Source organism: Bos grunniens, chromosome 18 (genome assembly GCF_055505025.1).
Source record: "Bos grunniens cultivar Pamir isolate PY7600 chromosome 18, Bosgru_T2T1.0, whole genome shotgun sequence".
NCBI classification, from domain to species: domain Eukaryota; kingdom Metazoa; phylum Chordata; class Mammalia; order Artiodactyla; family Bovidae; genus Bos; species Bos grunniens.
Genome location: NC_141182.1, coordinates 51,956,551 through 51,984,029, shown reverse-complemented (window position 1 = coordinate 51,984,029; position 27,479 = coordinate 51,956,551). Strand labels below are relative to the sequence as shown.

General features: G+C 50.4%; 1 protein-coding gene across 3 annotated transcripts; it reads left to right on the top strand.

The window, feature by feature from the left end:
* The first annotated feature begins 354 nt into the window (after positions 1-354).
* On the top strand, positions 355-27,479 carry PHLDB3 (pleckstrin homology like domain family B member 3). Of its 3 annotated transcripts, none has more exons than XM_086352879.1 (16): positions 355-1,131; positions 1,469-1,821; positions 2,474-2,656; positions 2,902-3,039; positions 6,561-6,689; positions 6,894-7,055; positions 8,295-8,405; positions 8,526-8,609; positions 8,966-9,076; positions 19,635-19,734; positions 19,888-19,978; positions 20,067-20,148; positions 20,288-20,344; positions 24,385-24,604; positions 25,209-25,294; positions 27,055-27,479. In XM_086352879.1, the coding sequence occupies exons 1-16, from the start codon at positions 753-755 to the stop codon at positions 27,187-27,189; spliced, it is 2,421 nt and encodes an 806-aa protein (XP_086209005.1). In that variant the 5' UTR covers positions 355-752; the 3' UTR covers positions 27,190-27,479. The 3 variants fall into 3 exon arrangements, 2 of the variants coding, with proteins under 2 accessions (XP_086209005.1, XP_086209006.1); XR_015146142.1 differs by lacking the exon at positions 355-1,131 and adding an exon at positions 22,274-22,617 and having other exon boundaries at positions 1,560-1,821; XM_086352880.1 differs by lacking the exons at positions 355-1,131; positions 19,635-19,734; positions 19,888-19,978; ... (3 more) ...; positions 25,209-25,294; positions 27,055-27,479 and adding an exon at positions 15,400-16,249 and having other exon boundaries at positions 1,560-1,821.

The window sequence follows — 27,479 nt, the reverse complement described above, 5'->3', positions numbered from 1 at the left end:
AGTTTCTTCATCTGTAAAATGGGAATAATAGAAATAATAATAGAGTGTTGTGATGATCCAATGAGTTCATTATACATGAAGTGCTTGGCACACTGCCTACACAGCAGATTTCCTATCAGTGTTAACTATTATTGTTACTATCTTTCCGAATGATCTCTCAGGGACTTCCTGGCTTGAATGGCAGTAAGTGTAATGGTAAAGACTATGGATTTTCCAGAGAACAGATACGTTGCTCACATCAACAACATGTGTAGACTCTGGGTACGCTTGCCCCCCTCAGCTTTCCTGACTATAAAATGGAGATAGTAATTTCTCTGTAACCTGCTGTAAAGATGAAATAAATTAATGTGTATAAAATGTTTATACTTTATATAGGCAGCTCCTGACATCCAAAAATCCTTTCTCACATAGCAGTTATTTTCCTGTTTTTGCCCAGAGAGGAAAGGGTCTGGCTGAGACCTTTAACCTCTGCCCTCCACCCATAGCAAAGTGGGGGGGCCACACTTCCCGCTGTCTCTGGGCGGGCCTCTGACTCAGCTCAGGGCACCCCCTCCTCTTGTCCAGCTCCCCAAACCGGTTGGGGCCCTTCTAAAGTGCTCATTAGAGGGGAGAGGTCCCTACCTCCATTCCCCTCTTCCTGTCAGGAGTCTCAGGGTCTGGGCATTAGGGAGGCGCTTTTACACAGGTGACCAAGGCGCCTGGCCCCCTGGGGGCAGGACTGGGGGAGCTGGAGGCAGAGCTGGGGGGTCGTCATGCTGGGTTTTCCTAGGGTGGCGCCGGTGGGGCCAGGATGGCCCGGTGCCGCGGCTGCGGGCGGGGCAAGCTGGTCGCTCCCTCCTCCCTCGAGAGCTGTTGGACCTGTTGTCCCCCCGCTCCACTTCCGGGCTGTTGGGGAGGGGGACCGAGCAGCCTGTCTCTCCTCCCTCTTCCCCAGCCACCTGTCCAGTGGGCAGAAACTGCTGCGCCGGAGCGCAGAACGGAGCGCGCCGAAGCCTGAGCCGGTGAGGGGGCCGGGGCTGTGGGGGTCTCGGGGGCTGGAGTTCTGGAATTTCGCTCCCGAGGACCCGAGGACTCAAGGCTCCTGGTTTGTCCAGAGAGGGAGACCAGGAGACCCGACTCTCCGATCCCTGGGTGAGGCGGCAGGGGCACGGCTCCCTTACACAGGGGGGTCAGAGCTGAGACTACGGGGCTCCAGAGAGGACAGGGCGGAACCCAGATCCTGAGTCCGCGAAGCAGATGATGATGGGGTCGCTCTAAAGTGGTCTAAGGGGATAGTCGGGGGAGGGTGGGAAAGTACAAGGCTCGACACCTAGATAGCAGGGAGACGCCGGTAGGGGGCGTACTAGGACCCGGACTCAAATTCCAGTCCCGCCTCTTGGGGCGTGACGCCCTAGGAGCCACGAACCCCGCCCCTAGAAGCTCCAGGCCCCGCCTGTGGAATGTTCAGTCCCGTCCTTTGAATTCTCAGGCCCCGCCTCTGGAGCGCTCTCCGTAGCTTTCGGGAGGGACGCGCCGGCCCCCTGGGCCACGCCCCCAACGCCTCCGGAACCCCAGGCCCCGCCCACCCGACGGGAATTCTCAGCGGCCATGGGGACGCGAAGCAGCCCGGACCTGGGGGCCCCGCCGGCGGCGGTCCCGGAGTGCGACACAGAGGTCCGATCTCAAGGGGCCTCCAAGCCCCAGGGGCACCCCAAAGACTCCCGCGAGCCGGAGGCGCCCGAGGCCCCGGCAGAGCTTCCGAGCGGCCAAGGAGCTGAGCAGCAGGCGAAGGAAGAGGAAGAAGTGGGAGAAGGCAGCAGCACCGAAAGTAGCCACGATGCGGTGAGGGACCCGGGGGGCGAGAGTTACTGGGGGGGGGGGGGGCCGGGGACCCAGAGGAGCAGACCCAAGCGGGTGACAGAGACACATTGAGCCAGGTATAGGGAGACCAGATAGAGACCGAGAGACGGGGAAACTGGGAGACAAAGATCCAAAGGAGTCAAGGGACACTGCGAGACCAGAGACAGGAGACTCAGAGAGTTGAGGATAGACACAGACAGAAACCCAGAAACAATGATGCTCAGAGAAACAGAAAAAGAGACAGAGAAACCTTGAGACAGGGAGATACTCTGAGGGAGAAAGAAACAGCGATTCAGAGACAGAAGACACACTGAATCAGGAAAATGAGGCCCAGAAAAAAGGGGGGAAGACTCAGAGACCCGGGGAGAGAGAAAGAAATGCAGAACCTTCGAAGACGTGAGGCCAAGACAATGGGAAACAGCATCCTTGTACTCCCTCCCCGAACTGCGAGTCCCTGAGCCACCTCCTGGGGCCGAGCGGTCATCGGACCTGCACCCTCCCCGCCTCGGATAAAAGAGCTTGGTGGTTAAGGGTCGCTAACGCAGACTCCCACCCTCATTCCCCGCCCCAGGGACCTATTTAGTGACGGCAGGGGGCGAGTCCTCCCCAACTGACTAGCCTTCTTCAACCTCAGGCGGAGGCTCCGTCTCCAGTTCAGACCCCGGCCACGACCCCCGCACCCGCTCTGTCTGGAGAAGGGGTGCGAGGGGCGGCGCGGCGGCTTCGCGCGCAGCAGCTGGAGGCACTGACTCGCGTGGCTTTGATGGAGCAGCGAGTGAAGGAGCTACAGCGTCAGAGGAAGGAACTGAGGATCGAGGTGAGGCTGCAGACCCCTTGGGAAGTCTGGCCCCAACTCGTGGGGAACCCCGTCAGGCCAGGCTCCCAGTCCTTTACAACCATGGGAGCCGAGTCTCAGGCCTCCAGCTCCATACTCTCTTCGAATCCAGGAGTTCGGATTCCCAGGTTCTTCTCTCAGACCCAGGCAGGCATCCTCGCGCCAGCACCCCTTTCTTACTCTCAGACCCAGGCCTCTGGGTCCCAGCTCTTGCCTTCTCTCTGCAGATGGAGGTGGAGGTGGCCCTGCTGCGGGGTGAGCTGGCTGGGGAGCGAGTGGCCGCTCGGCGGGAGGAGGAGCAGCTTCGTGAGCTGCTAGGGCAGCAGGTGGACTCAGAGAAGGGCGGCCAGGAGCAGCGGGAACAGGTGTGTTAGCCCTCCTGAATCTTCACCGTCGGTTCTCTTCCTTGTTGGACAGACTTCCTGTGGTGCTCCTGGGACCTGGGGCCGGGGTTACACCCTGCGTTGCCCAAGCCATGATGATACTGGGGCTGGGGGTGGGCAGTGGCAGGGACCTATGCCTCTCTCTGTTTCCCTCCTCCCTCCCTCCTCTATGACTTTGGGGCCTGACTCACTGGGGCGTGTTCCATCTCTCTTTGCTCGCTAAATGTCATTTTGTGAAAAATGTCAAACCAACAAAAAATAGACGGTTGCCATGTGATGTACTCCCCAGTTCAGCTGCGATGAATCCTCCATTCCTGTTTCATGTCCTCCAGTTGCCTTCCCTGTCCCTAGATTTGAAATCCAGTACCAGACATCATGTTGACAGTAGATACTTTAGTTCTTTAAGAACTCTTTTAAGAAAACATCACCCCTATGTCATTATCACATCTGAAGAATTACTGTCTCATCTCCAGTCAGTTTCTATGGGTCCCAGACTGTCTCAAAAACAATGGCTAATGGCTGGCTGTTTGAATCGGGTTCCCCACAGGCCAGTATATTGTAATGGGTTGAAATGCCTTGTGTGTGTTGTTTCTCCTCTAATGGTCCCTGCCTACTGTTTTTTTCCCCTGAACTCTTTGTTGAAGAAACCAAATCCTCTGTCCCATGGTCAGTATGTGACCAGTTGCACACCGGGGGTGTCCTTTAACTTGTTTCGCTTCCTGGAAGCAGGTGGTTGATTAAATGTATAAGATGGATCAGATTCAGATGTGCTGTGGTGCTTTGGGGGCACTGGGCCAGGGGGATGTTGTCTCTGATTCTCCAGACCTCAGTGAGGTCACTCTGATCCCTTCCTAATAGTTATTTACCTAAAGGCTTTAACATCCATTGGTGGTCATTGCTTTTCCCGAGCATGCTGCAGGTTGGAAAATGATAACTTTGTAATTCTGTCAGTCTCTCTCTTTGCCTTTATCTTACATATTGGAATTTCCTGGGGTTGGATCCTAAGTCTTCAGTTACCTCAAAGAGCCTGTATTTCTCCCAGCCCTGATTTCTCTCTCAAAATCTAGACCTATGTGTCCTGATTTCTAGGACATTGGTTCCTAGATGCTCCTTCTTCCCCTAGGACCTGGGTTTTCAGACCCCAGCCCCTCCTGCCTTAGATCCAGGAGTCTGGCCCCTTCTCATTCACCATATCCAGTGCTGACCTCAGCAACTCCCTTTTCCACACCGTCCCTGTCTCACTGTCCCTTTGGTCACCAGGCCAGAGTCCTGAGCCTCACTCTGCACGCCACCTTATCTCTCACCCCAAGCCTGTCAGTCACCACGTCCTGTTCTTTGTTCTCCCTGAATCTCTCTTGCTAGTCTATCTCCTTTATATCTGCCCTGCCTAGACCTCGGGCGAGGTCACATTCTTTTTTTTTTTAATTTTTATTATTTACTAATTTTTGGATGGACTTGGTCTTTGTTGCTGCGTGCAGGCTTTCTCTAATTGCGGTGAGCGGGGGCTACTCTCTGGTTGTAGTTGCTGTGGCTTCTCTTGTTGCGGCACTTGGGCTCGAGAGTTTAGGCTTCAGTAGTTGACCTGCGGCATGTGGGATCTTCCCAGACCACGGATTGAACCCATGTCCCCTGCGTTGGCAGGCGGATTCTTAACCACTGGACCACCAGGGAAGTCTAAGGTCTCATTCTTATTGCCCGGAGGACTCAGGAAGGAGCTGGTCTCAACCCCTCGAACCTATCTCCCAGAGTGATGGTTCCACACCCAGATCCTACCCCAGCCTTTCAATCTTGCCGTGACTCCCCACTGACCCCGGATAGGGTTCCTCAGCCTGGTGGTCCAAACCACACCCGAGCTCCATCTTGTCTGCCTTTCCACTGTCATCTCTCACCTGTATTCCCCATCTCTTCCCTCCATCCCACCTTCTTTCTTCTTGACTGCAGTCTGCCCTTACACTTCCTTTACTTTTCTTTTCTCTTTTATTAAGTATTTATTTTTATTTATTTATTTGGCTCTGCTGAGTTGGGCACTTGGCATGTGGAAATTTTTAGTTGTGATATGCAAACTCATAGGCTTCCTTGGTGGCTCAAGTGGTAAAGAATCTGCCTGCAATGCAGGAGCCCCAGGAGACACTGGTTTGATCCCTGGGTCGGGGAGATCTCCTGGAGGAGGAAACGGCAACCTACTCCAGTATTCTTGCCTGGGAAATCCCATGGACAGAGGAGCCTGGTGGGCTACAGTCCATGGGGCTGCAAAGAGTTGGACACAACTGAAGCAGTTTAGCCTGCAGCACGCCTGCAAACTCTTCGTTGTGGCATGTGGAATCTAGTGTCCTGAGCAGGGATCGAACCCAGGTCCCCTACATTGGGAGCTCAGAGTCTTAGCCAGTGGACCGCCAGGAAAGTCCCTCCTGTACTGTTCAACTTCCATTCATTTGCACCATGATGTTCCCTCAGTCCAGAAAGCCCTTCCAGCCCTCTCTAGCTCCCCAGGTCTCAATGCTCCTTGGTTTTTGTGGCTCATCTTAAAATCTTCACATCCAGGAAGCCTAGGCTTACCCTGGTAGAAATTGTTCCCCCCATTCTGGTTCCCACAGAATCTGCATTTCACTGCCCTGATTGTCCCAGGCTATAACTGGCTGTGTCCCCTACTGGAGTACAGGGCCCAGGTCTGACCCCCTTCTGGGTCCCCAGTATCAATCACCAAGTCTGGATATGTTTAGCATTCATTCCCTCATTTGTTTCTTTTTTAAACATTTATTGAAGAATAGTTGATTTACAATGTTGTGTTAACTTCTGCTGTACAACAAAGTGATTCAGTTTTATATATATATATATATATATATTCTTTATTTATTTATTTTTTTGCCATGTAGCTCAGCATGTGGGATCTTAGTTCCCTGACCAGGATCTAACCCATGCCCCTGCAGTGGAAGTACACTGTCTTAACCACTGGACCGAGGGGAAGACCCCTCATATTCTTTTCCATTACAATTTATCACAGAATATTGAATACAGTTCCCTGCGCTAACAAGTCTGTTCTCTATGACTGTGAGTTTGTTTGTTACATAGATTAGTTAATTTGTGTCAAATTTTAGATGGCACATATGATTATTATTCTGTGATATTTATCTTTCTCCTCTGACTTACTTCACTTGGTATGCTAATCTCTAATTCCATCCATGTTGCTGCAAATGGCATTATTTCTTTCTTTTTCATGGCCGAGTAATATTCCACTGTGTATGTGTACCACATCTTTATCCATTCATCTGTCCCCTCCTTCATTTCTTAAAAAGCTGTTTACTTGGTCTGCTCTGGGTGGGCCTGTACAGCATGAACCAGAGAGACAGGGTCCCTGCCCTCATAGAGCCAACACCCCAGACTTGGAAGGGGGGGACTTCCCAGGCGAGTAGGAGCTTGAGATCTGGCTGGCCTAGCCCCAGCTGGCCTCTGTTTCCCTCCCTGTGCTCAGGCTGAGGCTAAGAGCCTGATTGCTGTTGATGCAGGAACAGAGGCGGCTGAGCCAGGAGAGGGATCGTGTGGAGCGTCTTCGCCAAAGACTCCAGGAGGCCCAGGAGCAGCTTGACTTGCAGCCTGAAGACCAGCATGAGCGGCTTCTGCAGGGAATGCAGGAGGTAAGGGGACCCGGTATCCAGGCCACCCTCAGTCCCCTCCTCTCCTACCCACCTAGAAGCTCAGGCCCCAAGCCCCTAACCCTCTGGACGCCGGAGTCTAGATCTGCAGCCCCTCCTCCCTCGTCCAGGAGTCGTGGCTCCAGCCCTCCACCCTCCTGGTTCTTAGAGATCCAGGCCTCCAATCCTTTTGTGTTCCCTCCACAGATGAGGGAACAGCTGGACATGGCCCAGCGTGCCTACGAGGACCTGGAGTTCCAGCAGCTGGAGCGCGAGAGCCGGCAGGAGGAAGAAGATCGGGACAGCCCTGGGGCCGGCGTGCCAGACCCCAAGGTCCAGGAGCTCCAGGCCAGTGTGGCACAGCACAGGGTGAGTCGGTCTGGGCTCACCCTGCCTCCCTCGCCGCTGCCCTCTGGCTCCTCCACTCACTTGTCTCGTCCCTTCTCTGTCCTGGTGGCCTCCCTGTGTCATGTTCTTCAAAACAGTCATGATGGTCGATGATGTTTATTGAGCACTGACCATGGGCTGGGCACGATCCTAAACATTTCATGACTATTAAGTCATCGAATCCTTACAACAGTCCTGGGAGACAGATCTTCATATCTTTTCCCGAATTTTCTAAATGAAGGAACTCAAGGTCAAGCTGCTCGAGTTATCTTTTCCAAGGTCACTTTGTTCCCAAAGGATCGAACTGGGATCTGAACCTGCTAGGTCTTCGCCACTACACTCCCCATGTCTCAGCCCTTATCTCAAATCATGCTCCCACCAGTCCTTTCTGGGAGCTTCACTTTCAAGGGTCTGAAAAGTCCTGCTGGAAAAAGCTACAAGTTTGACTATATTTTGGAGAAGGAAATGGCAACCCACTCCAGTACTCTTGCCTGGAGAATTCCATGGATGGGCTACAGTCCATGGGACCGCAAAGAGCTGGACACAACTGTGCGACTTTAAACTTTTGACTGTATTTAATACAAAGGTTCCCAGAGTTTCGGATTAGAAAGTTCCCACGTGGGTCTCCTTTCCCATTCCTGCCTCACAGGCTTTGTTTCTGTTCTCCCTGTCTTGGCTCTTCTATTCTGTATCTTTTCCGGTTTATCTCTGTCTTTCCCTTTCTCTCTGTTCTTTTTTCTTAATAATACTTATTATTTAGTTGGCTGTGCCGGGTCTTAGTGGATCTTCGATCTTCATGGCAGCATGTAAGATCTTTTTAGCTCTGGCATGTGGGATCTAGCTCCCTGACCAGGGATCAAACCCAGGCCCCCTGCATTGCACGAACCCAGCGTCTTAGCCATTCTATCACCAGGAAAGTCCCTCTCTCTCTCTGTTCTTGGCAATGTCGACTTTCTCTGGGTCTCTGTCTTCCTCAGCCTCTGGATGTTTGAACCTCCATCCCTCCAGCTCACCCCAGGTCTCTTCTAGGCCCTCAAAGGGGAGAAGGGCACTAGCGAAGGTTAACTCTGAGTTCCCCCTGCCCTCCCGGGCATCCAGATGCCAGGGTCTCTGTATGGGGTAGAGCACACCCCAGGCTCTCAAGGAGGGCCTGGTTCTGGGCGTACCAGCCCGGGACCCGGGGTCAGCTGAGTAACCCGGGCCCTGGCGGGTGCCCCACAGCGCCGGATCCAGGTCTTGGAGGAGCAGCTCAAGTCGCTGGGGGAGCAGATGGCCGCTGAGAGTCGGGGGCTGAGCCGGAAGAAGGAGGAGGCCCTTCAGGCCCTGACGCAGGTCAGTTCACTGCCGACACCTGTCCTACATCCCCACTTCCTGCTGGGGCATACCGTTGCCTCGCCTGCACCCCATATGTCCCCTGAGGTGTAGGAGTTGCTCATGTCTTGCCCTCCCCAGGAACGGAGCCGACTGCTCGAGCTTAACTGCCTTCAGGGAACCCCTGGCGGGGACTTCTCTGAGCCCAACCAGGCTCTCACCAAGGTATGGAGATTTCGTGTGCCTTTCAGTCCCCTCCTCCCTCAGACCCAGGAATCTAGGCCCCCCACCTCCATTCTCCCTTGGGATCTACCATTCTCAACCCCTAATCCCTTTTCCCCCTGGGCCTCAGGAGTGCAGACCTCCAGAGCCTCCTCCTCAGAGAGCCAGCAGTCTGCACACAAGTCCTCCTTCCCTGAGACTGCATTCCCACTCTCTTGGGGCCTTGAGCCTTTCCTTTTCCATTCAAGAAATGGGCTGGCTCTGGAGGCCTGGGCCAGAGCATTCTGGCAGCGGGCATCCATGCTCTGGAGGCCAGAGCATCCTGGCAGCGGCCCTCCACCCCACCCCTTCTCCTGCAGCTCCTCTTCACCCAGAAGACAGACCGCCAGTTGCTGGTTCTCCAGGATCCCACTGCCCACACGGCCGCCGCCACCTCTTCCTGCCTCTTCTCTGTTCACAGCTCCCTCCAGGTGCCCCCCCTACCACCCCCAAATACCTCATCACCTGGGGGGTCTCGCTGGTCACTGTGGCTTTCTCTGCTGTGGGCATGGGGGAGAGAGGGAGGGACAGGGGAGGCTGATCAAGCCGCATTTTTAACTTTCACCAAGCTCCAGCTTTATTATTCTTTTTCTGTCTTCTGCCTAACATCTTACCTCTCCTCCCCTGGAGAAATGGAACCGGGCCTGCCCAGATGTTAATTTTATTTAGTTAGTTTTAAAAAGATTTTATTTGTTTCTTAATTTTTGGCTGTGCTGAGCCTTCGTGGCGGTGCTCGGGCTTTTCTCTGGCTGCGGCAAGCGGGGGTTACTGTTCACTGTAGTGCCTGGGCTTCTCATCGCGGTGGCTTCTCTTGCTGTGAACCAAGGTCTGTAGGGTGCATGGGCTTCCGTAGTTGTGGCACGTGGGCTTAGCTGCTCCTTGGCATGTGGGATCTTCCCAGACCAGGGAGCGAACCTGTGTCTCCTGCATTGGCGGGTGGGTTCTTAACCACTAAATCACCAGGGAGGCCCCCAGATGTAAATTTTAAAAGCCACCCAACAGAGCATATTGATAATCAGTCCTCCTCTCCCCAGCCCAAGGAGCCGTGGCCCTCCTCCTCCTCAGAACCGAGCAGCTATTTGTTTCTTTTTCTTTTTTAGTATTTGTATTTATTTATTTGGCTATACCTGGTCTTAGTTGCAGCATGTGGGATCTAGTTCCCTGACCACGGATCAAACCCGGGGCCCCCTGCATTGGGAGCGTGGAGTCTTAGCCAGTGGGCCACCAGGGAGGTCCTGGTAGCTATTTGTTTCTTTCTTCCAGATTTTCTGAAAATGGGGGTTCCAACTTATGAATGGGTTAAAACATTTATTGAATATATTGCTAGCAACTTTAAATGAAATAGAGTAGACAGTGGCAGAGTGCTGTGCCCGGAGGTAGGGCTATTGTAGGGATGTGGGGTCAGCCCTTAGAAAGGGTGAGCGCTTGTTCTATCCTGTAAATGTTTTTTCAAAAACATGTGTATTAGCTACTGCTGTTGCTGCTGCTGCTAAGTCGCTTCAGTCGTGTCCGACTCTGCGCGACCCCATAGACGGCAGCCCACCAGGCTCCGCCGTCCCTGGGATTCTCCAGGCAAGAACACTGGAGTGGGTTGCCATTTCCTTCTCCAATGCATGAAAGTGAAAAGTGAAAGTGAAGTCGCTCAGTCGTATCCGACACTTCTCGACCCCATGGACTGCAGCCTACCAGGCTCCTCTGCCCATGGGATTTTCCAGGCAAGAGTACTGGAGTGGGGTGCCATTGCCTTCTCCAGTATTAGCTACTAGTTGGCTTTTTTTCCCCTAGCTCAAGACTGTGGTGGAGATTTTTTCTTTCAATACATTTAGAGATGCCTCTTCCTTTTCAATGGCTCTGTAATAATGATATAAACAGTAACAATCATAAAGACTGCTAAAATTTGTGAAGCCTTTTTTTTTTTTTTCTGGAGTCTTTATAGTGTGCCAGGCACTGTTTTATTTTATGAATTAAAAAACTTTTTTTTTCTTTTGGCTGTGCTGGATCTTCCCTGTGGCCCACAGGCTCAGTAGTTGCTGGGTGTGGGCTTAGTTGCCCCAAGGCTGCAGGATCTTAGATTCCCCTGTCCCCTGCATCGGAAGGTGGATTCTTAACCACTGGACCACCTGGGAAGTCCCCAGGCACTGTTTTAAATGTTTATGTGGATTCACTCATTTAGGCGTTGCAACAACTCTACAAGCTGGGTTCTTCTTATCGTTTTATAGGGAAGAAACTGAGGCAGCTGAGGTTTCTTAATCAGCTAGTATACAGCAAGGCTGGGATTTGAACTTAGCACTCTGCGTTCAGAGGCCACGCTCTGAACCACTCTGAGCTTCTGTGCGCACACAATTCTGTGTGGGCGCCTGGAGCTCCTCTCTGAGGATGGCGGATGGAGTTTTGTGCAGTTAACAATGATGTTATGAAGATCCATGTCTGTCTGTCTTTGTACCCACAATAATAACATAATATTGTTGTTGCTGTTGTTAGTTGCTCAGTCGTGTCCAACTCCTTGTGACCCATGGACTGTAGCCCGCCAGGTTCCTCTGTCCATGGGATTTCCCAGGCAAGAATACTGGAGTGGGTTGCCATTTCCTTCTCCAGGGGATCTTCCCAACCCAGGGACTGAACAAACTTGGGCCTCCTGCATTGCAGGCAGATTCTTTACTGTCTGAGCCACCAGGGAAGCTCAAAAGTTAATATTAATACATTAATTATATTGTATATTATAATATTTACCTGTTGATTATATAATATTATATGCAACATATCTTAATAGTAACAATATAATATTAATATATTATTAACTATTGCTAAAATATAATTAATATTAATATTTAAGAGCTTAATGTAGGCCAGGGTCTGCTCAAAGCCATCTCATCACTTTGAACCCACAGAATTGCTATTATTTGAGGGTGAAAGTCGCTCAGTTGTGTCCAACTCTTTGCAACACCATGGATGCAAAGCCAGTTCCTTCTGACCCAAAAATAAAATTTTATATTAGGTGCATATACAATTTCATACATATATAATATATATTATTGAATTATATATTCATGAAACATATAATTCCTGGCTCCTCTGTCCATGGAATTCTCCAGGCAAGAATACTGGAGTGGGTTACCATTCCCCTCTCCAGGGGATCTTCCTGATCCAGGGATCAAACCCCAGTCTCCCACACTTCAGGCTTCTTTACTGTCTGTGTCACCAGGGAAGCCCATTTGAAGGTGAGAAACGGTCAAATACTGACAGTTTGACATGCTTCAACTTAATATATTTTTATTAAAATGATATGTTTCTTGAATATATAATCAATAATATGTTATATATGTATGAAATTGCAAATGCACCTAATATAAAATTCATTTTTTGGTTAGAAGAAACTGTAACAGTGGGTCCTCTTATTGTCCAGGTAAAGGGTTAGCAGAGCTTTTGTAACTTTCTAGCTGGAAGGCTGATAAAGGTGGATTGTCAGCTCTGTTGCCAGGCAACGTGCCTTTGGGTAAATATGACCCTTATAATTAAACTGCATATCTATAAAGACTTGGTGGAAAGCCGGGCCATTCCTATGGAGTCCTCACCTGAGTTAGTGGCTTCTGTGGACACGGAGCCTCTAAGGCCAGGTGGACCCGGTACCCTCTGGCATGGACCCCACACCCACCTTGCATGCAGGTGTCACCACGTGTCTGGCCCTTGGACACTGGTGGCAGTGCCCCACTCTTATGTGTGTTTTGCATGAGGTCAGCGTATGAATCTTTGCATTAGTTACGGCAGGGTGGCAGGACCTCGCTCACTTTACAGGGAGGGGAGTTGCCCTGAGAAGAGACGTGACTTGCTATAGTCACATACCCAACTAAGCGGCAGAGCTCGGTGTGAACCAAAGCTGCCTGATTCCTCAGCCTGTGCCTTTCAGAGACGAGGGTTTCTCAAGGAAACTTGAGAACCCAAGTGGGCACCTGGTTAACATGAGCTCATAGGCAGTGACGAGGGACCTCAGGGATGACGAAGAGCTTGTATGTGTGTGCTTGCTAAGTTTGCTTCAGTTGTGTCTGACTTTGTTCAACCCTATGGACTGTAGCCTGCCAGGCTCCTCAGTCCATGGGATTCTCCAGGCAGAAATACCGGAGTGGGTTGCTATGGCCTCCTCCAGGGGATCGAACCTGCATCTCCTGAGTCTCCTGCATTGCAGGTGGATTCTTTAACCCCTGAGCCACAGGGGGAAGCCCCACAAAGAACATAGGGAGTGTTTGTTTACGAAGCCAGAGAAACAGTAGACAAGCAGATAAATGCAGGGATTAACAAATCACTTCCCCTTGCCCCTGCCCGTCTCTCCCTCCAAGTCCTATTAAATCCTTCTCAAATCCCACCCCTTCTTTCCAGGATCATGTGATGCCTAAGAGTACTGACTCTGCTCGGATTCCAGTACCTGTTGTGCCACTTCCTAGCTGGTTGACCTGAGATACGGCTCTATGCCTCAGTTTACTTAGCTGTGAAATGGGAATAATAACAGCATTCATTGGCTAATGCATTAAAGTACTTGATGTGATGCCTGGCACATAGCAGGTGCTTAGTAAACGTGGGCACCTGTTGCTCTGGTTATATAATGATTGATATTATTATATTTCTTAATGAGGGAAGACCAGCTTTTTTTTAAAAAAAATTCACTGTTGGCTGCGTCGGCTAGTTAGTTGCAGTACGTGGGCTTCTCTCCAGGTGTGGCTTAAGGGCTTAGTTGCCCTGCAGCATGTGGGGTCTTAGCTCTCCGACCAGGCATTGAATCCATGTCCCCCGTATTGGAAGGTGGATTCTTAACCATCCTTGATTGATATTGTTATAATTATTATAATTCTTATTCCACCCACTGCCACCCTCATTTCTGGCTTTCGCGACCTTCTACCACCCTCCTCACTGACTTTCTCCACCTTAGTTTTTGGCTCCCAAACAACAGCCAGAGTGATCTTGATCCCTCCTACTTCAGCGCTTCCCCCAAAAAGCCTTCCATGGTTCCCCCAGGCTCCTTGGTGTGGCCCACAAGTCCTTGTGTGGTCTGACCCCTGCCCACCTCTCAGCATCCCCCTCCCTGTACTGACTCTGTTCAGCTGCGGGGGCACTGACCCCCCAGCACACCGTGCTGGCTCCTGCCTCAGGGCCTTCGCACTTGCCGATCCTGCGACCTAGAACACCCTTCGCCTCAGTCAACCCTGGCCAACTCTTATCCTTTGGGCCTCAGGGTCAGTGTCCAGAAGGCTGTTCCTGGTCTTCTAGTTGCAGGTGATCCTTTTTTATATTACCCTTTTATAACTCTCTTTTGTAACACTCTTCACTCACAGCGATGTCAGATGATCTGCGTCTTGTGTGATGACTCATTCAGTTCCTTGAGGGTTCCCAGGTGGTGCAGTGGTAAAGAACCTGCCTGCCAGTGCAGGAGGTGCAAGAGACGGGTTCAACCCCTGGGTTGGGAAGATCCCCTGGAGTAGGAAATGGCAACCCACTCCAGTATTCTTGGCTGGAAAATTCCACAGACAGAGGAGCCTGGCAGACTACAGTCCATGGAGTTGCAAAGAGTCTGACAGGACTGGACACACACACACACACGTCACTCAGTCCCTGCAGTGTCAGCTCCATGCAGACAAGACTTGGCGCTCTCTTGCTGGTGTGTGTTAGTAACCTGCCAGGCTCCTCTGTCCACGGAATTCTCCCAGGCAAGAATATTGGAGTGGGTTGCCATTCCCTTCTCCAGGGAACCTCCCCAACCCAGGGATGAAACTCTGGTCTCCCACGTTGGCAAGCAGATTCTTTATGGTCTGAGCCACCAGGAAAGACTGAGTTTCTCTTACCTACATGTTTCCTCAGTGCCAACAATCTCTCAGCTGGGAAGTGCTGGGAATATCAGTTGAGGGAAGGGAAGAGTAAAGAACCACAGGAACTTGGGGCTCATTTTCATCTTTTTGAAGTGGTTTGAACCTTTCCTGACTCCCAGGGCTTCTAGAAGCTTAAATGGGTCTGTGGTGTGCCACATACACTCTTAGGTAAAGACTGAGCACTTGGTAAATACTGGTTATTATTTTTATTTTATTTTACTTTTTATCTTCTGAATGAAGCTGCGTGGCATGTAGAATCGTATTCTCAATCCAGGGATTAAACCTGCACCCCCTGTAGTGGAAGTGTAGAGCCTTAACCACTAGACGCCAGGGGAGTCCCATGGTTTTGTGTTTGTGTGTGTGTGTGTGTGTATGTGTGTGTGTGTGTGTTTAGCTGTGCCCGGCTCTTTGCGACCCCATGGACTGTAGCCCGCCACGCTCCTCTGTTCATAGAATTTTCCAGGTAATAATACTGGAGTGGGTTGCCATTTCCTACTCCAGGAGGTCTTCGGGACTCAGGGATCAAACCCACGTCTCCTGCATTGACAGGCAGATTCTTAACCACTGAGCCACCTGGGAAGCCCAGTAGTCCCATGGTAACTATTTTTAAAAAAACGTTTTAAAATAATACAGACATAGAGAATCACATCGAGCACACGCACAGCTTAATGATTATTATTGGGAAGACTCAGGTAAAGAATCCGCCTGCAAGGCGGGAGACCTGGGTCCGATCACTGGGGTTGGGAAAATGCCCTGGAGGAGGGCATGGCAACCCACTCTGGTATTCTTGCTTGGAGAATCCCCATGGACAGAGGAGCCTGGCGGGCTACAGTCCATGGCGTCTCAAGGAGTCGAATAAGACTGAGCGACTAAGCACAGCGCATCTCTTTTAAATTTCCTAGAATCCACAGAGAAGGCAATGGCAACCCACTCCAGTACTCTTATCTGGGAAATCTCATGGAAGAAGGAGCCTGGTAGGCTGCAGTCCATGGGTCGCGAAGAGTTGGACACGACTGAGCGACTTCACTTTCACTTTTCACTTTCGTGAACGGGAGAGGGAAATGGCAAACCACTCTAGTAGGACACGACTGATGCGACTTAGCAGCAGCAGCAGCATCCACAGACTCCCATTTCTTCTGTTGTCCCTCTTGAAATCTGTTTGGTGAAGAAACCAGGCAGTTGCTCTGTAGTTTCGCAGGCAGGGTCTGCTGATTGCATCTGTGGGGGTCAACACCACCTTGCTCTGCCTCTTTATTTCCTGTAAAGTTGGATGTGGGAGGCTGAGCAGTTGCATGATTGGCATTTTGGCAAATCATCCTGGGAGCATGTGTCTCTTTTTTTGTGGCATCCACTGATTGATTCCCTGGAAGCCATGAGTGGGAAAATCCCATCTGTCATTACTTCATTTATTTTTATTGTTTTTTTTTTTTTTTTTAATTTAGTTAAAGAAATCTTAAAACAAAAAAAGCAGTTATTTTATTTTGGCTGCCCACTCAGCATGTGGGATCTTAGTTCCCTGACCAGAAATGGAACCTGTACCCCCTGCATTGGAAGTGCAGAGTCTTAACCACTGGCTTGCTAGGGAAGTCCTCCTTCTTCGTTTATTGATTGACAATTTTTTCTAAAGGGGGACTTGCCTTTATTGATTATTTGGTTACCCAGGGATATGGTTTTTGTAGGAAAAGAAAGTGTTTGACGATTTCACTTCATTCACCTACCTTCAAAATAAAGAGTTGGTTCTTTTGGTGACCAGTTCGATTTTTCTTTTAGTATTAACTCGTGAATTACATATATTTGATGAGTTAATATCTTTAGCAGTGAGCATACATATTGGTGGGCTTCCCTGGTTGCTCCTTGGTAAAGAATCTCCTGGAAATGCTGGAGATGCAGGAGACTTGGGTTTGATCCCTGGGCCAGGAGGAGGGCCTGGCAACTCACTCTAGTATTCTTGCCTGGAGAATCCCATGGGCAGAGGAGCTGGCGGTCACAGACCATGAGATTGCAAAAGAGTCTTATTCGACTGAAGCAGCTTGGCACGCACGATATGTGTTGGTGCTCAAATTATACAACTTATTTATTCTTATTATGTTTTGTTATCCAAGCAGAGTTTTTGCTGTTTTTTTAAAGAAATTATTTTAGTTTGCTTTGTTAACTCTCAAATAAGTTTATTTTCATTTGGGGGGTAGTTTTTTATTATTTTATTTTGAAAAGATTTAAGACTTACAGGAAAATTGCAGGAGGAGCAGAAAGTATTCCTGTCTACCTGTCACCCAGATTGTGTGACTAACATTTTACCACATTTGGCATTTGCTTTATCCTTCTCTGTACACACACACCCACACGCACACACACAGTTTATTCTTCTTTTCTGAAGCATGATTCCCCTTTACCCCTAAATGCTTTTACTTTTTATCATCTGAGGTCAAGGCCATTCCCAGACACAACCACAGTACAGCAATCACACTCAGGGAGCTAACATTGAGACAATACTATTCAAGTCCACAAATGTTATTCATATATATATATTTTTAATTATCTAATTTGGGCTGTGCTGGGTCTTCATTGCTGCTCTTGGTTTTCTCTAGCCGTGGTGAGGGGGTTGCTCTGGAGCTGCAGTCTTCTCATTGCAGTGGCTTCTCTTGTAGCAGAGCACGGGCTCTAGGGCTCATGGGCTTCAGTAGCTGTGGCAGGAGGGCTCGGTGGTTGCAGCTCCCGGGCTCTAGACCTCAATGACTGTGGCACACAGGCTTAGTTGCTCCCTGGCATGTGGGGTCTTCCTGGACCAGGGCTGGAACCCATGTCTCCTGAATTATTAGCAGGCAGATTCTTTACCACTGAGCCACCAGGGAAGCTCTTGTTATTCATATTTTTGTCAGTTGTCCCACAGATGTTATTTGTTAGCAAAAAACAACAACAACAAAAAATTGTTTTTTCTGGTCCAGGAACACAGGTTGCGCTTGGTTGTCATGTTTATTTTATTATTAAAAAAAAAAAAATTCCTCTTGTTGTGAGTTCAAAGGGAGGACATTCAGAGAAAAGATCTATCTTGCCACTGTTTCCGTCCACTCAACTCACCTCCCAGGGGCAGCCAGGGTTACCAGTGTCTCCTGTCTTCCCGGAGATGTACTGTATTTTTTAAAAAGTATTTATTTTTACTTATTTACTTATTTGGGCTTCCCCGATAGCTCAACTGGTAAAGAATCTGCCTGCAATGCGGGAGACCTGGGTTCGATCCCTGGGTTGGGAAGATCCCCTGGAGAAGGGAAAGGCTACCCACTCCAGTATTCTGGCCTAGAGAATTCCATGGACTGTATAGTCAGTGGGGTTGCAAAGAGTCGAACACGACTGAACGACTTTCATTGTACATCGGATATTTACTTATTTGGCTATGCTGGTCTTAGTTGCCACATTCGGGATCAGGTTCCCTGACCAGGGATTGAACCCGTGCCCCCTCCATTGGGAGGTCAGAGTCTTAGCCACTGGACCACCAGGGAAGTCCCAATACTCGGTACTGAAGCAGTCAGGCATGTATACACTCTCCCCCTCTCTTTATGGGTAGGTGGTATCCTCTTCGCACTCTCTGTACTTGCTTATACCGTAAACATTGTTTTCTAGCTGATATAAACAGCATCCTTTGCCTTTTATCTGCTTTGGGATTTTCCTCCATGTGGATGATCTCAGGTTTATTGAGCCTGTCTCCTTTTTATGGGCACTTAGGTGGTCTCCTAGGTGGTCTCTTCCTTACTTAGGTAAGGAATCTGCCTGCAATGCAGGAGATGCAAGAGACTCAGGTTTGACCTCTGGGTTGGGAAGATCCCCTGGAGAAGGGAATGGCTACCCACTCCAGGATTCTTGCCTGGGAAATCCCATGGACAGAGGAGCCTGGTGGGCTCCAGTCCATGGGGTTGCAAAGAGTTGGACACTACTGAGCGACTAACACTAACTAACTAACTAGGTGGTCTCCAGGCATCTGTGGGAATTAACCTTGAACTCAGGTCATTTTGCACATGTCTGAGTGTACCCACAAGATACAGTCCTAGAAATGGAGTTGGGGCTCAAAAGTTTTATACATTTGTCATTTTGATTTTATTTCCTTTCTTTTTAAAAATTCATTTTATTTTTCTTTTTTCCCATTTTTATTTTTTAAAAAGAGCCAAACAGACCTCCGTAAATTTTTTCCAATAAAACAGCCCTCAGCCTTGTGGGCGGAGAAGGCAATGGCACTCCACTCCAGTACTCTTGCCTGGAAAATCCCATGGATGGTGGAGCCTGGTGGGCTGCAGTCCATGGAGTCGCACAGAGTCGGACACGACTGAAGCAACTTAGCAGCAGCAGCCTTGTAGGAGAACGTCTGGTTTCCCACATCTCCCCCGATACAGTGGGCTTAAAAAAAACCAACAACAACCAGTTTTATGTAGATCTATAATTCACCTACCCTACAATTCACCCATTAAAAGTGTTTTTCAGTGGTTTTCAGTGTAGTCATAGAGTTGTGCAAACATTACCATCAGCAATTTTAGAGAATATTCAGGAGGGAATGACCACCCACTCCAGTGTTCTCGCCTGGAGAATCCCCATGGACAGAGCAGCCTGGCAGGCAGCAGTCCATGAGGTTGCAAGGAGTCAGACACGACTGAAGTGACTTAGCACGCATGCACAAAGAAACCCTGTACCCTTGAGCCATCACCCCTCAATTCCCCTCTCCTCGAAGCCCCTGGCAACCACTGTCTCTGGATTTGCCCATTCTGATCAGTACACTGTATGGTCCTTTGTGACTACTGCATTCACTCAGCATTGCGTTTACAGTGGCTTTCTGATCCGTGCCAATGAGATGGTGGTTTCTTTTTTTGAAAAAAACGTATTTATTTATTTGGCTGTGCCGGCTTGCTCGGGGATCTTCGATCTTCACTGGGGCATGCAGGATCTTTAGTTGCCATCTGCAAACTCTTAGTTGTGGCATGTGGGATCTAGTTCCCTGACCAGGGATGGAACCCGGGCCCTTGCGTGGGGAGCTCGAAGTCTTCACCCTTGGGCCACCCGGGAAGTCTCAAGCTGGTGGTTTTCCTTGGTGGTTCTCCGATCTAATGGTGGAGACTGAGCATCTTTTCCTGTGTGCCTGGGCTGTGTGTGTTTTCAGGGCTCCATTGGCCTCCAGAGGACTGGAAGCCTGTCCCGGAAGAGGGGAGAGAGAGCCAGTCAGAGAGGATGCCCCCGGCCTCTGTCGCTCCATTGTAGTGGTGAGTACCAACATCACCCCACATACCCTCTTCTCCCATCACCACCCTCCCTGCACACAGGATGGACAAACCTGGATGCCCTCATTGGGGGAGAGAGGGAGAGGCTTAGACCAGGAAGCATCCCAGCCCATTGCCCTGGCCCTTCTCTCCCAGGATCCCTGGAGGCCTCGGCCCTCCCGCCTGAAGCTGGAGACTCCGGGAGACACCCTCTCTATCAGCTTCTGAACTGCGGCCCCAGGAATAGGTGAGACATCAGGGAGAAGGTGAGGAGACGGGGGGAAGAGACTGGGCTCCTCTCACCGGCCCTGTCTCTTCCCTGCTCCCAACTGCAGGGCCCTCTACCCAGACATTGCCCGAATGGAGCAGCTCCTGCAGCAGGCCGTGGCGGAGAGGGAGCGGCTGCTGCAGGCCAGGGTGAGACCCAGCCCCTCCTCCCTCGGACCCAGGAGTCCAGGCCCCCAGCCCCTCCTCCCTCGGACCCAGGAACACAGTACATTTCCCCCACTTCTTATTGGTTTGCAGTCTCATTGACACTTTCTTTCTGCACCCACAGGAAGGGACAAGAAGAAGCAAGGAAGGTTCCTCAGGCCCCCCTGTACCTGCCATCATGGTGAGTCTCGCCCCTGCCCCCACTTCCCCTGGCCTCTGCCCTTTGACATCTCACCCTCTCCTGACCTCCAAAAAGTATCCTGGGCTTGGCAAGAGAAGGGGAACTCTGAAGACCTAGTTTCTGTTCCCATCAGGGTCATCTGAATCCATGGTATGTGACACGCTCAGTTCTCTGTGCCTCGGTTTCCTTTTCTGTAAGTGGGTGCCGTTGTCAGCCAGTTACTGCAGTATAAGGGTAACCACAAGCTGGGGCTTTTAAATAATATTTAAAATTTTGTTTTATTTGATTCTTAAAAAACAACAACCAAAAAAACCCTTTTTACTTAAGAAATATTCAAACATATTGTTCAAAGTTTGACTAGATTAATAACCTCCCATGTGCCCACCACGCAGCTCATGACCGTTGTTTAGTTGGTCAGTCGTGTCCGGCTCTTTCGTGACCCCATGGACTGTAGCCCGCCAGGCTCCTCTGGCCATGGGATTCTCCAGGCAAGAATACTGGAGTGGGTTGCCATTTCCATCTCCAGGGGATCTTCCCGACCCAGGGATTGAACCTGCGACTCTTGCATTGGCAAGCAGATTCTTTACCACTGAGCCACCAGGGAAGTCCTCCATGTCGCTCCAGTGATTATCAATATTGAATCTTATTGTAATTACTAACTTTCTTGTACTGGACCTCACACTTACTTCCCATTCTGCAGAAGAATATTTTAAAGCCAATTCCAGATATTTTATCATTCCTTCCATATATCAGTATGTACCTACTATATATATATATTTAACGTAAGTTCCACTGTCATAGCTTATGAAATTATGACTAATTCTGTAACATTCTAATACTGGTCCATAGTAACATTTGGTGAGCACTTCCTCTCTAGAAGCCTCAGTTTCCTCCTCTGTGAAATGGGGACAATAATGGGTTGTTTTGGAGAGGCAGTAAGGTGATCATGATCACTGGGCACAGTGCTGGCCACAGAGCAGACCTTCAGTACATGGTGATCACTTAGTGTTACTGTGTGGAGTTGGCAGGATGACCCAGTGGGTGCCCTCTTAACCACCCCTTCCCCTCCTGTGCGTTCCCCAGCTCCTCCCCCCACCCCTCCTCACTCTCCCTTGTCTCCATGCAGTTCGGCTCACCTCTATTTCTCATCCTTTCTTGCTTTGGCCTTACTTCAATGTTTTCAGCCCTCAATCCTCATAGTGTGGTCCATGGACCAGCAGCATTGGATCCCTGAGCTTCATTCGCCTCCAGACCCCCACCCTGGAATGACTGAATCCCAGTCTGCATTTTAACAAAATCCCTAATTGTCTCCAAATTGTCTTCAGAATAGATTTTGATAGTTGGTTATTCAAATCTGGATCCAAACAAAGCACACACAGTGCCTTTAGTAAAAATGTCTTAAATCTCTGAGATTGAGTCCTCCCTCCCTGCTTTTTTTTTAAAAAATGCCATTTATTGGGTGGAAAAGTCATTTATCTTGTAGAATTTCTCACACTTTGAGTTTAGCTGACAGCTCCTCATTAAGCTTTTATTTCTACCTATACTAAGAATATGAATACTTTTTTGTTACAGCATACACCTTATTTATTTATTTTTGTGGCCTCCCTGTGTGGCATGTGGGATTTTAGTTCCCCAACCAGGTATGGAACCCATGCGCCCTACAGAGGAACTGCAGAGTGCCAGCCACTGGACCACCAGGGAAGCCCCTACAGCAAACACTTTAGAATTTGGGAAAGTGAAGTTCTCCCAACTGGGAGGCGCAAGTGTTTTCTGTCATAGAGGAGGCTTTAAATCTGTGTTTATACTTTTCCACATTCACTGGTCAAACTGCATTTGGTGAATTTATGTTCCTCACAAACAAGTACATGGTTCCCAAACCATTTCTGTTTCTCTCAAACATGAGGCCTTTCCTTATTCATTTCAACCCAGTATTTATGGAGTGCCTCTTGATGGTGGCCTTCCCAAGTGGCTCAGTGATAACGAATCCGCCTGTCAATGCAGAAGATGCAGGAGATTCGGGTTCCGTCACTGGGTGGGGAAGATGCCCTGGAGGAGGGCATGGCAACCCACTGCAGCACTCTTGCCTGGAGAATCCCACGGACAGAGGAGCCCGGCGGGCTACAGTCCACGGGGTCGCAAAGAGTCGGGCGTGGCCGAGTGACTGAGCTCGCACTGTGTGGTAGACCCTGGATGACAGCAGAGTGACAGTCCCTGCCTTTTGGAAGCTGGCATTTAGCAGGGGAGAGCGACACAAAGCAGCATCAATAAGTAAAGTAAGTAGCATGTCAGGTGCTGATGAGAGCCGGGAGTAAAATAAAGCAGGAAGGCTGCTGGAGCCTTCCGGGTTGTCAGGCATAAGCTCTGCCTCATTAAAAATGAAACACTCCTGCTGGGTAGCACCATCATTTATTAACCAGTCCCCTGCTGACTGCATTGTCCCCCATCCCCACCCCCTCATGCCTCGAGCTGCCTTCTCGCTTCCGTGAGCAAGCGTGTCCCTGGGGTTTGCGCCTGGGGGTGGACTCACCAGGTGACAACAGCGAGCTCATCCATGAAATAGCCCCATGAGGAGGGTGCTGGGATGAGGAAAACCAAGACTTGGAGAGGGGCAAGTGTTCCCTGGAGGTGAAACAAGTGGGCAGTGGGGGAGTTGCCAGTCCCAAGCCCATCCCTGCTCTCCTTCCTTGACTGGGGCCCGGCTACACCCATGTCCTACCTGGGCGACCTTGGTGAGTCACTTCCTCTTTAAGAGCCTCAGTTTCCTCCTCTGTGAAATGGGGACAATAATGGGTTGTTTTGGAGAAGCAGCGAGGTGATCACTTGGCACAGTGCTGGCCACAGAGCAGAACTTCAGTACATGGTGATCACTTAGTGTTACTGTGTGGAGTTGGCAGGATGACCCAGTGGGTGCCCTTTTAACCACCCCTTCCCCTCCTGTGTGTTCCCCAGCTCCCGCCTCCCCCCTTCTCCTCACTCTTCCTTGTCTCCATGCAATTCGTCTCACCTCTATTTCTCATCCTTTCTTGCTTTAGCCTTACTTCAGTGTTTTCAACCCTCAATCCTCATAGTGTGGTCCATGGACCAGCAGCGTCAGCATCCCTGAACTGAATCCCAGTCTGTATTTTAACAAAATCCCTTAGGGGTCTGCTTGCATGCTGTAGTCTGAGGCCTCAGTATGACCTTGGGGATCATATACCATTCTTTGCAGGAAACATTCAGGAAGAATAGGTTTGATCAGGCTAGACCTCGTAACAGTAGACACTTTGATTGCCTTCATTCTGCTCCACTTTATGGCCACCTGAGATGACCACTGTGCCTGGGGAGTCCTGGCTCATCAGCTCTGGCTGTGTGACTTGGGCCTGTGACTTAACCTCTCCGAATCTTGGTTTCCACATCTGTAAAATGGGGACAATGACGTACCTACCTCCTGAGGAGAAGGGGGGCAAAGAGATTATAAAGTGGGTGTGTGTGTGTGTGTGTGTGTGTTTTATCACAGGTAATGATCAGCAATTTCATCACAGCAAGAATGCTATCTACAACAATAATAATAATGGAATCAACGCTCTCCTTATAACCACTCACCATCTGGTTCCTGTTTTACAGATACAGCAGATGAGGGCTTACTGGGGTTTATCACTTTTCTAACACATCTCCAGTATTTCAGGGTGAGCGCTAAGGTCAGGAAGACCTGGGTTCACAGCCCTGCTCTGTCACTTAGAAACTCTATGTGACCTCAGGTGGATTATTTCTCTCTGTACCTCAGTGTGCTCATCTGAAAAACGGGACTTATAGTAGCCTTGACCCAAGAGTGGCCATTGAGGGGGATTGAGGAATGGATGCTGGTAAAGCCCTGGGCAGTGTGCAGTCAATCGGAGTAGCTGTCAGAGATACCGTCTTAATCGTCATTGCCAAAGTTAAAGGATGTGCTGGTCCTTACTCTTGAGCTACTCTGACGGGCTCCCCTCGAGGGTCCAGGCTATAGACTTCCCTCCCAGCTCTTGACCCTATGACGTCACACCCCCCTTCTCTTCCCTCCCCAGGCCCCGCCCGCGCCGCCATCCAGCCCTGCTGGCCCTCGGGTCTTGGATCTCCGGCAGCACCTGGAGCGCTGGGGCCACAATCCGGAAAACTGCCCGCACTTACGGGTGTCCGGGGGATGCTGCCGCGGACCCCTGGTGAAGATGGGTGGCCGTATCAAGACCTGGAGGAAGCGATGGTTCTGCTTTGACCGCCAGGCCCGCCGCCTGGCCTACTACGCAGGTAAGCCCAGCTCTGCTGCCTGAGGTGCCTGGGCCCCCAAGCCTGTGAAAGAGACCACTCCAGACCTTCACCCCAGAGACCTAGCAGCCCCACCCCCAGTCTCTTCTCTTTTAGGTCCATGTATGTGCCTGGACCCCCCAGTCGCTTCCTCCTTTAGCGACCCAGCCCTCATTGGGTATCACTGTGTACCATTCTAGTCTCCAGACCCCAGTTTCCCCATACCCAGGAGGAGTATTATCAGTGCCCAGCCCCCAGATCTAGGGTTCCAAGCTTCTCCTCCTTCCTCTCTAGGGTAATCGATGATTCTGAACCTCTCCTTAAGTCTCTGCCCTTCTCAGGGGCCAAGGGACTTGGGGACCTAGGATTCCAGCTCCCCAGACCCCACCTCCCAGCCTTGTCCATTCACCACACCAGTCTTCCATCGACATTCACTCACCTCCTAACCACAGCGCTTTAGGGACCTTCAGATTCTATCACCATGCTCCTCACCCCAACCCCAGTCTCCGGACTTGGGCTCAGAGACTCCTCTCCCCCTTGGTACCCTCCCCGCCAACCCCAACCCATCTCTCACTGGCTCTGTTTCTCCCTCACCCCCCTCCATCAGACAAGGAAGAGACCAAGCTCAAAGGCGTCATCTACTTCCAGGCCATCGAGGAAGTCTACTACGACCACTTACGCTGTGCCTTCAAGGTGAAGCCCCTGTTTGGTGCTGCCCTGCCCTCATGGTTGGAGCCCTGCCAGTCAAATCTTAGCTTATCCCCCGGGGAAGGGCCACCCACAGCCCCTATTGTCAGGGTACTCCATCCAGCACAGGAAATCCAGACAGGTCATTTCACTGCAGGGACCAAAAATTAAGAGCTCAGTCTCTGGCTCTCAGCCACAGTTATTTTTCTTGGAACAAAAGTTTGAGAGCAGAAATTTGGGAAACTCAGATGCCAAGTCAAGAATGAATGACTGAATTGGGCAAGGTGGGGACTGAGGCCACCTGGGAGCATTGAAAGGAGAGGATCATTTCTTAGCATTTTCTCACAATTGCCAAATGGGAATGGGTCCCCTGGTGTCATATCAGATTTATTTTTCCCCAGAGAATTCTGGAATTGGAACATTTATAAAAGTGCAGTGCCAGAAACTGATCCAATGTTTAGAAAGCTCTGGAGAGTAACTGTGTCTTTAGAGCTTAGGTTGGAATCCCAACTGTGGGACATCAGAAAAGTGACTTCCATTCTCCAGCCTCAGTGTTTTCACCTGCAGAATGGGCACTCTTAAACCCATGTCTCCACAGTTGAGGTTAAAGACAGAAAATGGTCGTAAAGGCTTTACTTAATTTGGGGTTGGCAAGTAGGTACTCAATATATAGGTTGTAGACTAAAGTTTTCCCAGTTACGAACCAGGGAGACCTAGATTTGGAAGAGGGGAAATTTGAATGCTTGTATTTCTAACATATGGACTTCCTAGGGGACTCAGTAGGGCTTCCGTGGTGGCTCAGATGGTAAAGAATCCGCCTGCAATGCAGGAGACCTGGATTTGATCCCTGGGTTGGGAAGATCCCCTGGAGGAGGGCATGGCCACCCACTAAAGTATTCTTGCCTGGAGAATCCCCATGGACAGGGAGCCTGGCAGGCTACAATCAATGGCTCGAAAACAGTTGGACATGACTTAGCAACTAAGCATAAGGGGGCTCAGTGGTAAAGGATCCGCCTGCAGTGCAGGAGACGCAGGAGACACAAGTTCAGATTCCTGGGTCGGGAAGACCCACTGGAGGAGGAAATAGCAACCCACTCCAATATTCTTGCCTGGGAAATCCCTGGACAGAGGAGCCGAGCCTGGCAGGCTACAGTCCTTGGGATCACAAAAGAGTTGGACACGACTTAGCGACTGAACAACAGCAACAATTTCTAATATAGGAGAAGGTAGAGAAGGCAATGGCACCCCACTCCAGTACTCTTGCCTGGAAAATCCCATGGATGGAGGAGCCTGGTAGGCTGCAATCCATGGGGTCGCTAAGAGTCGGATACGACTGAGGGACTTCACTTTCACTTTTCACTTTCACGCAATGGAGAAGGAAATGGCAACCCACTCCAGTGTTCTTGCCTGGAAAATCCCAGGGACGGGGGAGCCTGGTGGGCTGCCGTCTATGGGGTCGCACAGAGTCGGACACGACTGAAGCGACTTAGCAGCAGCAGCAGCAGAGCTGGGGGATTGGGACATGGGTCCTTCCTTTAAATTTCTCTTGCTCCCATAATTCTCAGCGCCTTCCTGTGTTAATTCATTTAATCCCCATAACCCATCGAAGGAGGTAACATCATGTAGGAGGACAGATCCGCATACATTCAGGGAGTTTAAATTACTTGCCCAACCCTACACAGCCTGTAAATAGCAAGGCTGGAATTTGAACTAGGATGGAGTCATACCTGTTCTCTTAACCACCTCCACTCCGCTACTTATTCCAGAGCCCGAACCCTCGCCTAACGTTCTGTGTCAAAACCTACGAACGCCTTTTCTACATGGTGGCTCCCAGCCCAGAGGCCGTGCGCATTTGGATGGACGTCATCGTTACAGCGGCTGATGAGAACCACGCCCCCTAATTGATCACACCCTCTGAGGGGACATCTCAGTGAAGCTCCGCCCCCGCGCACTGCCTCGAAGCCACGCCCACTGCCGGGAAGCCTGGGCGCGCCCCTTTAACTCTCCAGGGAGTTTTGTGGGTTTGTTGGCTCAGCTGGTCTGAGCCGCGACTTTTCCGGGCTGCAGGTGCCTTCTCCGGATGGGAAGCCAGCCCCTCGGGCTCTGACCCGGGCTGGAGGAAGATTGCAGGGACGGGAAGGAACTATTTATTGTTGCTCATGTGATACCGAATTAAACATGGAAGAAAACA

Excerpts from the sequence above, each read along its gene's own strand:
- PHLDB3 (XM_086352879.1), top strand. The coding sequence starts at position 753 with ATGCTGGGTTTTCCTAGGGTGGCGCCGGTGGGGCCAGGATGGCCCGGT. Across the intron at positions 1,132-1,468 it reads CCCGACTCTCCGATCCCTGG|GCCCCGCCTCTGGAGCGCTC; the intron begins GTGAGGCGGCAG and ends TTGAATTCTCAG. Across the intron at positions 9,077-19,634 it reads CTGTTCACAGCTCCCTCCAG|GGCTCCATTGGCCTCCAGAG; the intron begins GTGCCCCCCCTA and ends GTGTGTTTTCAG.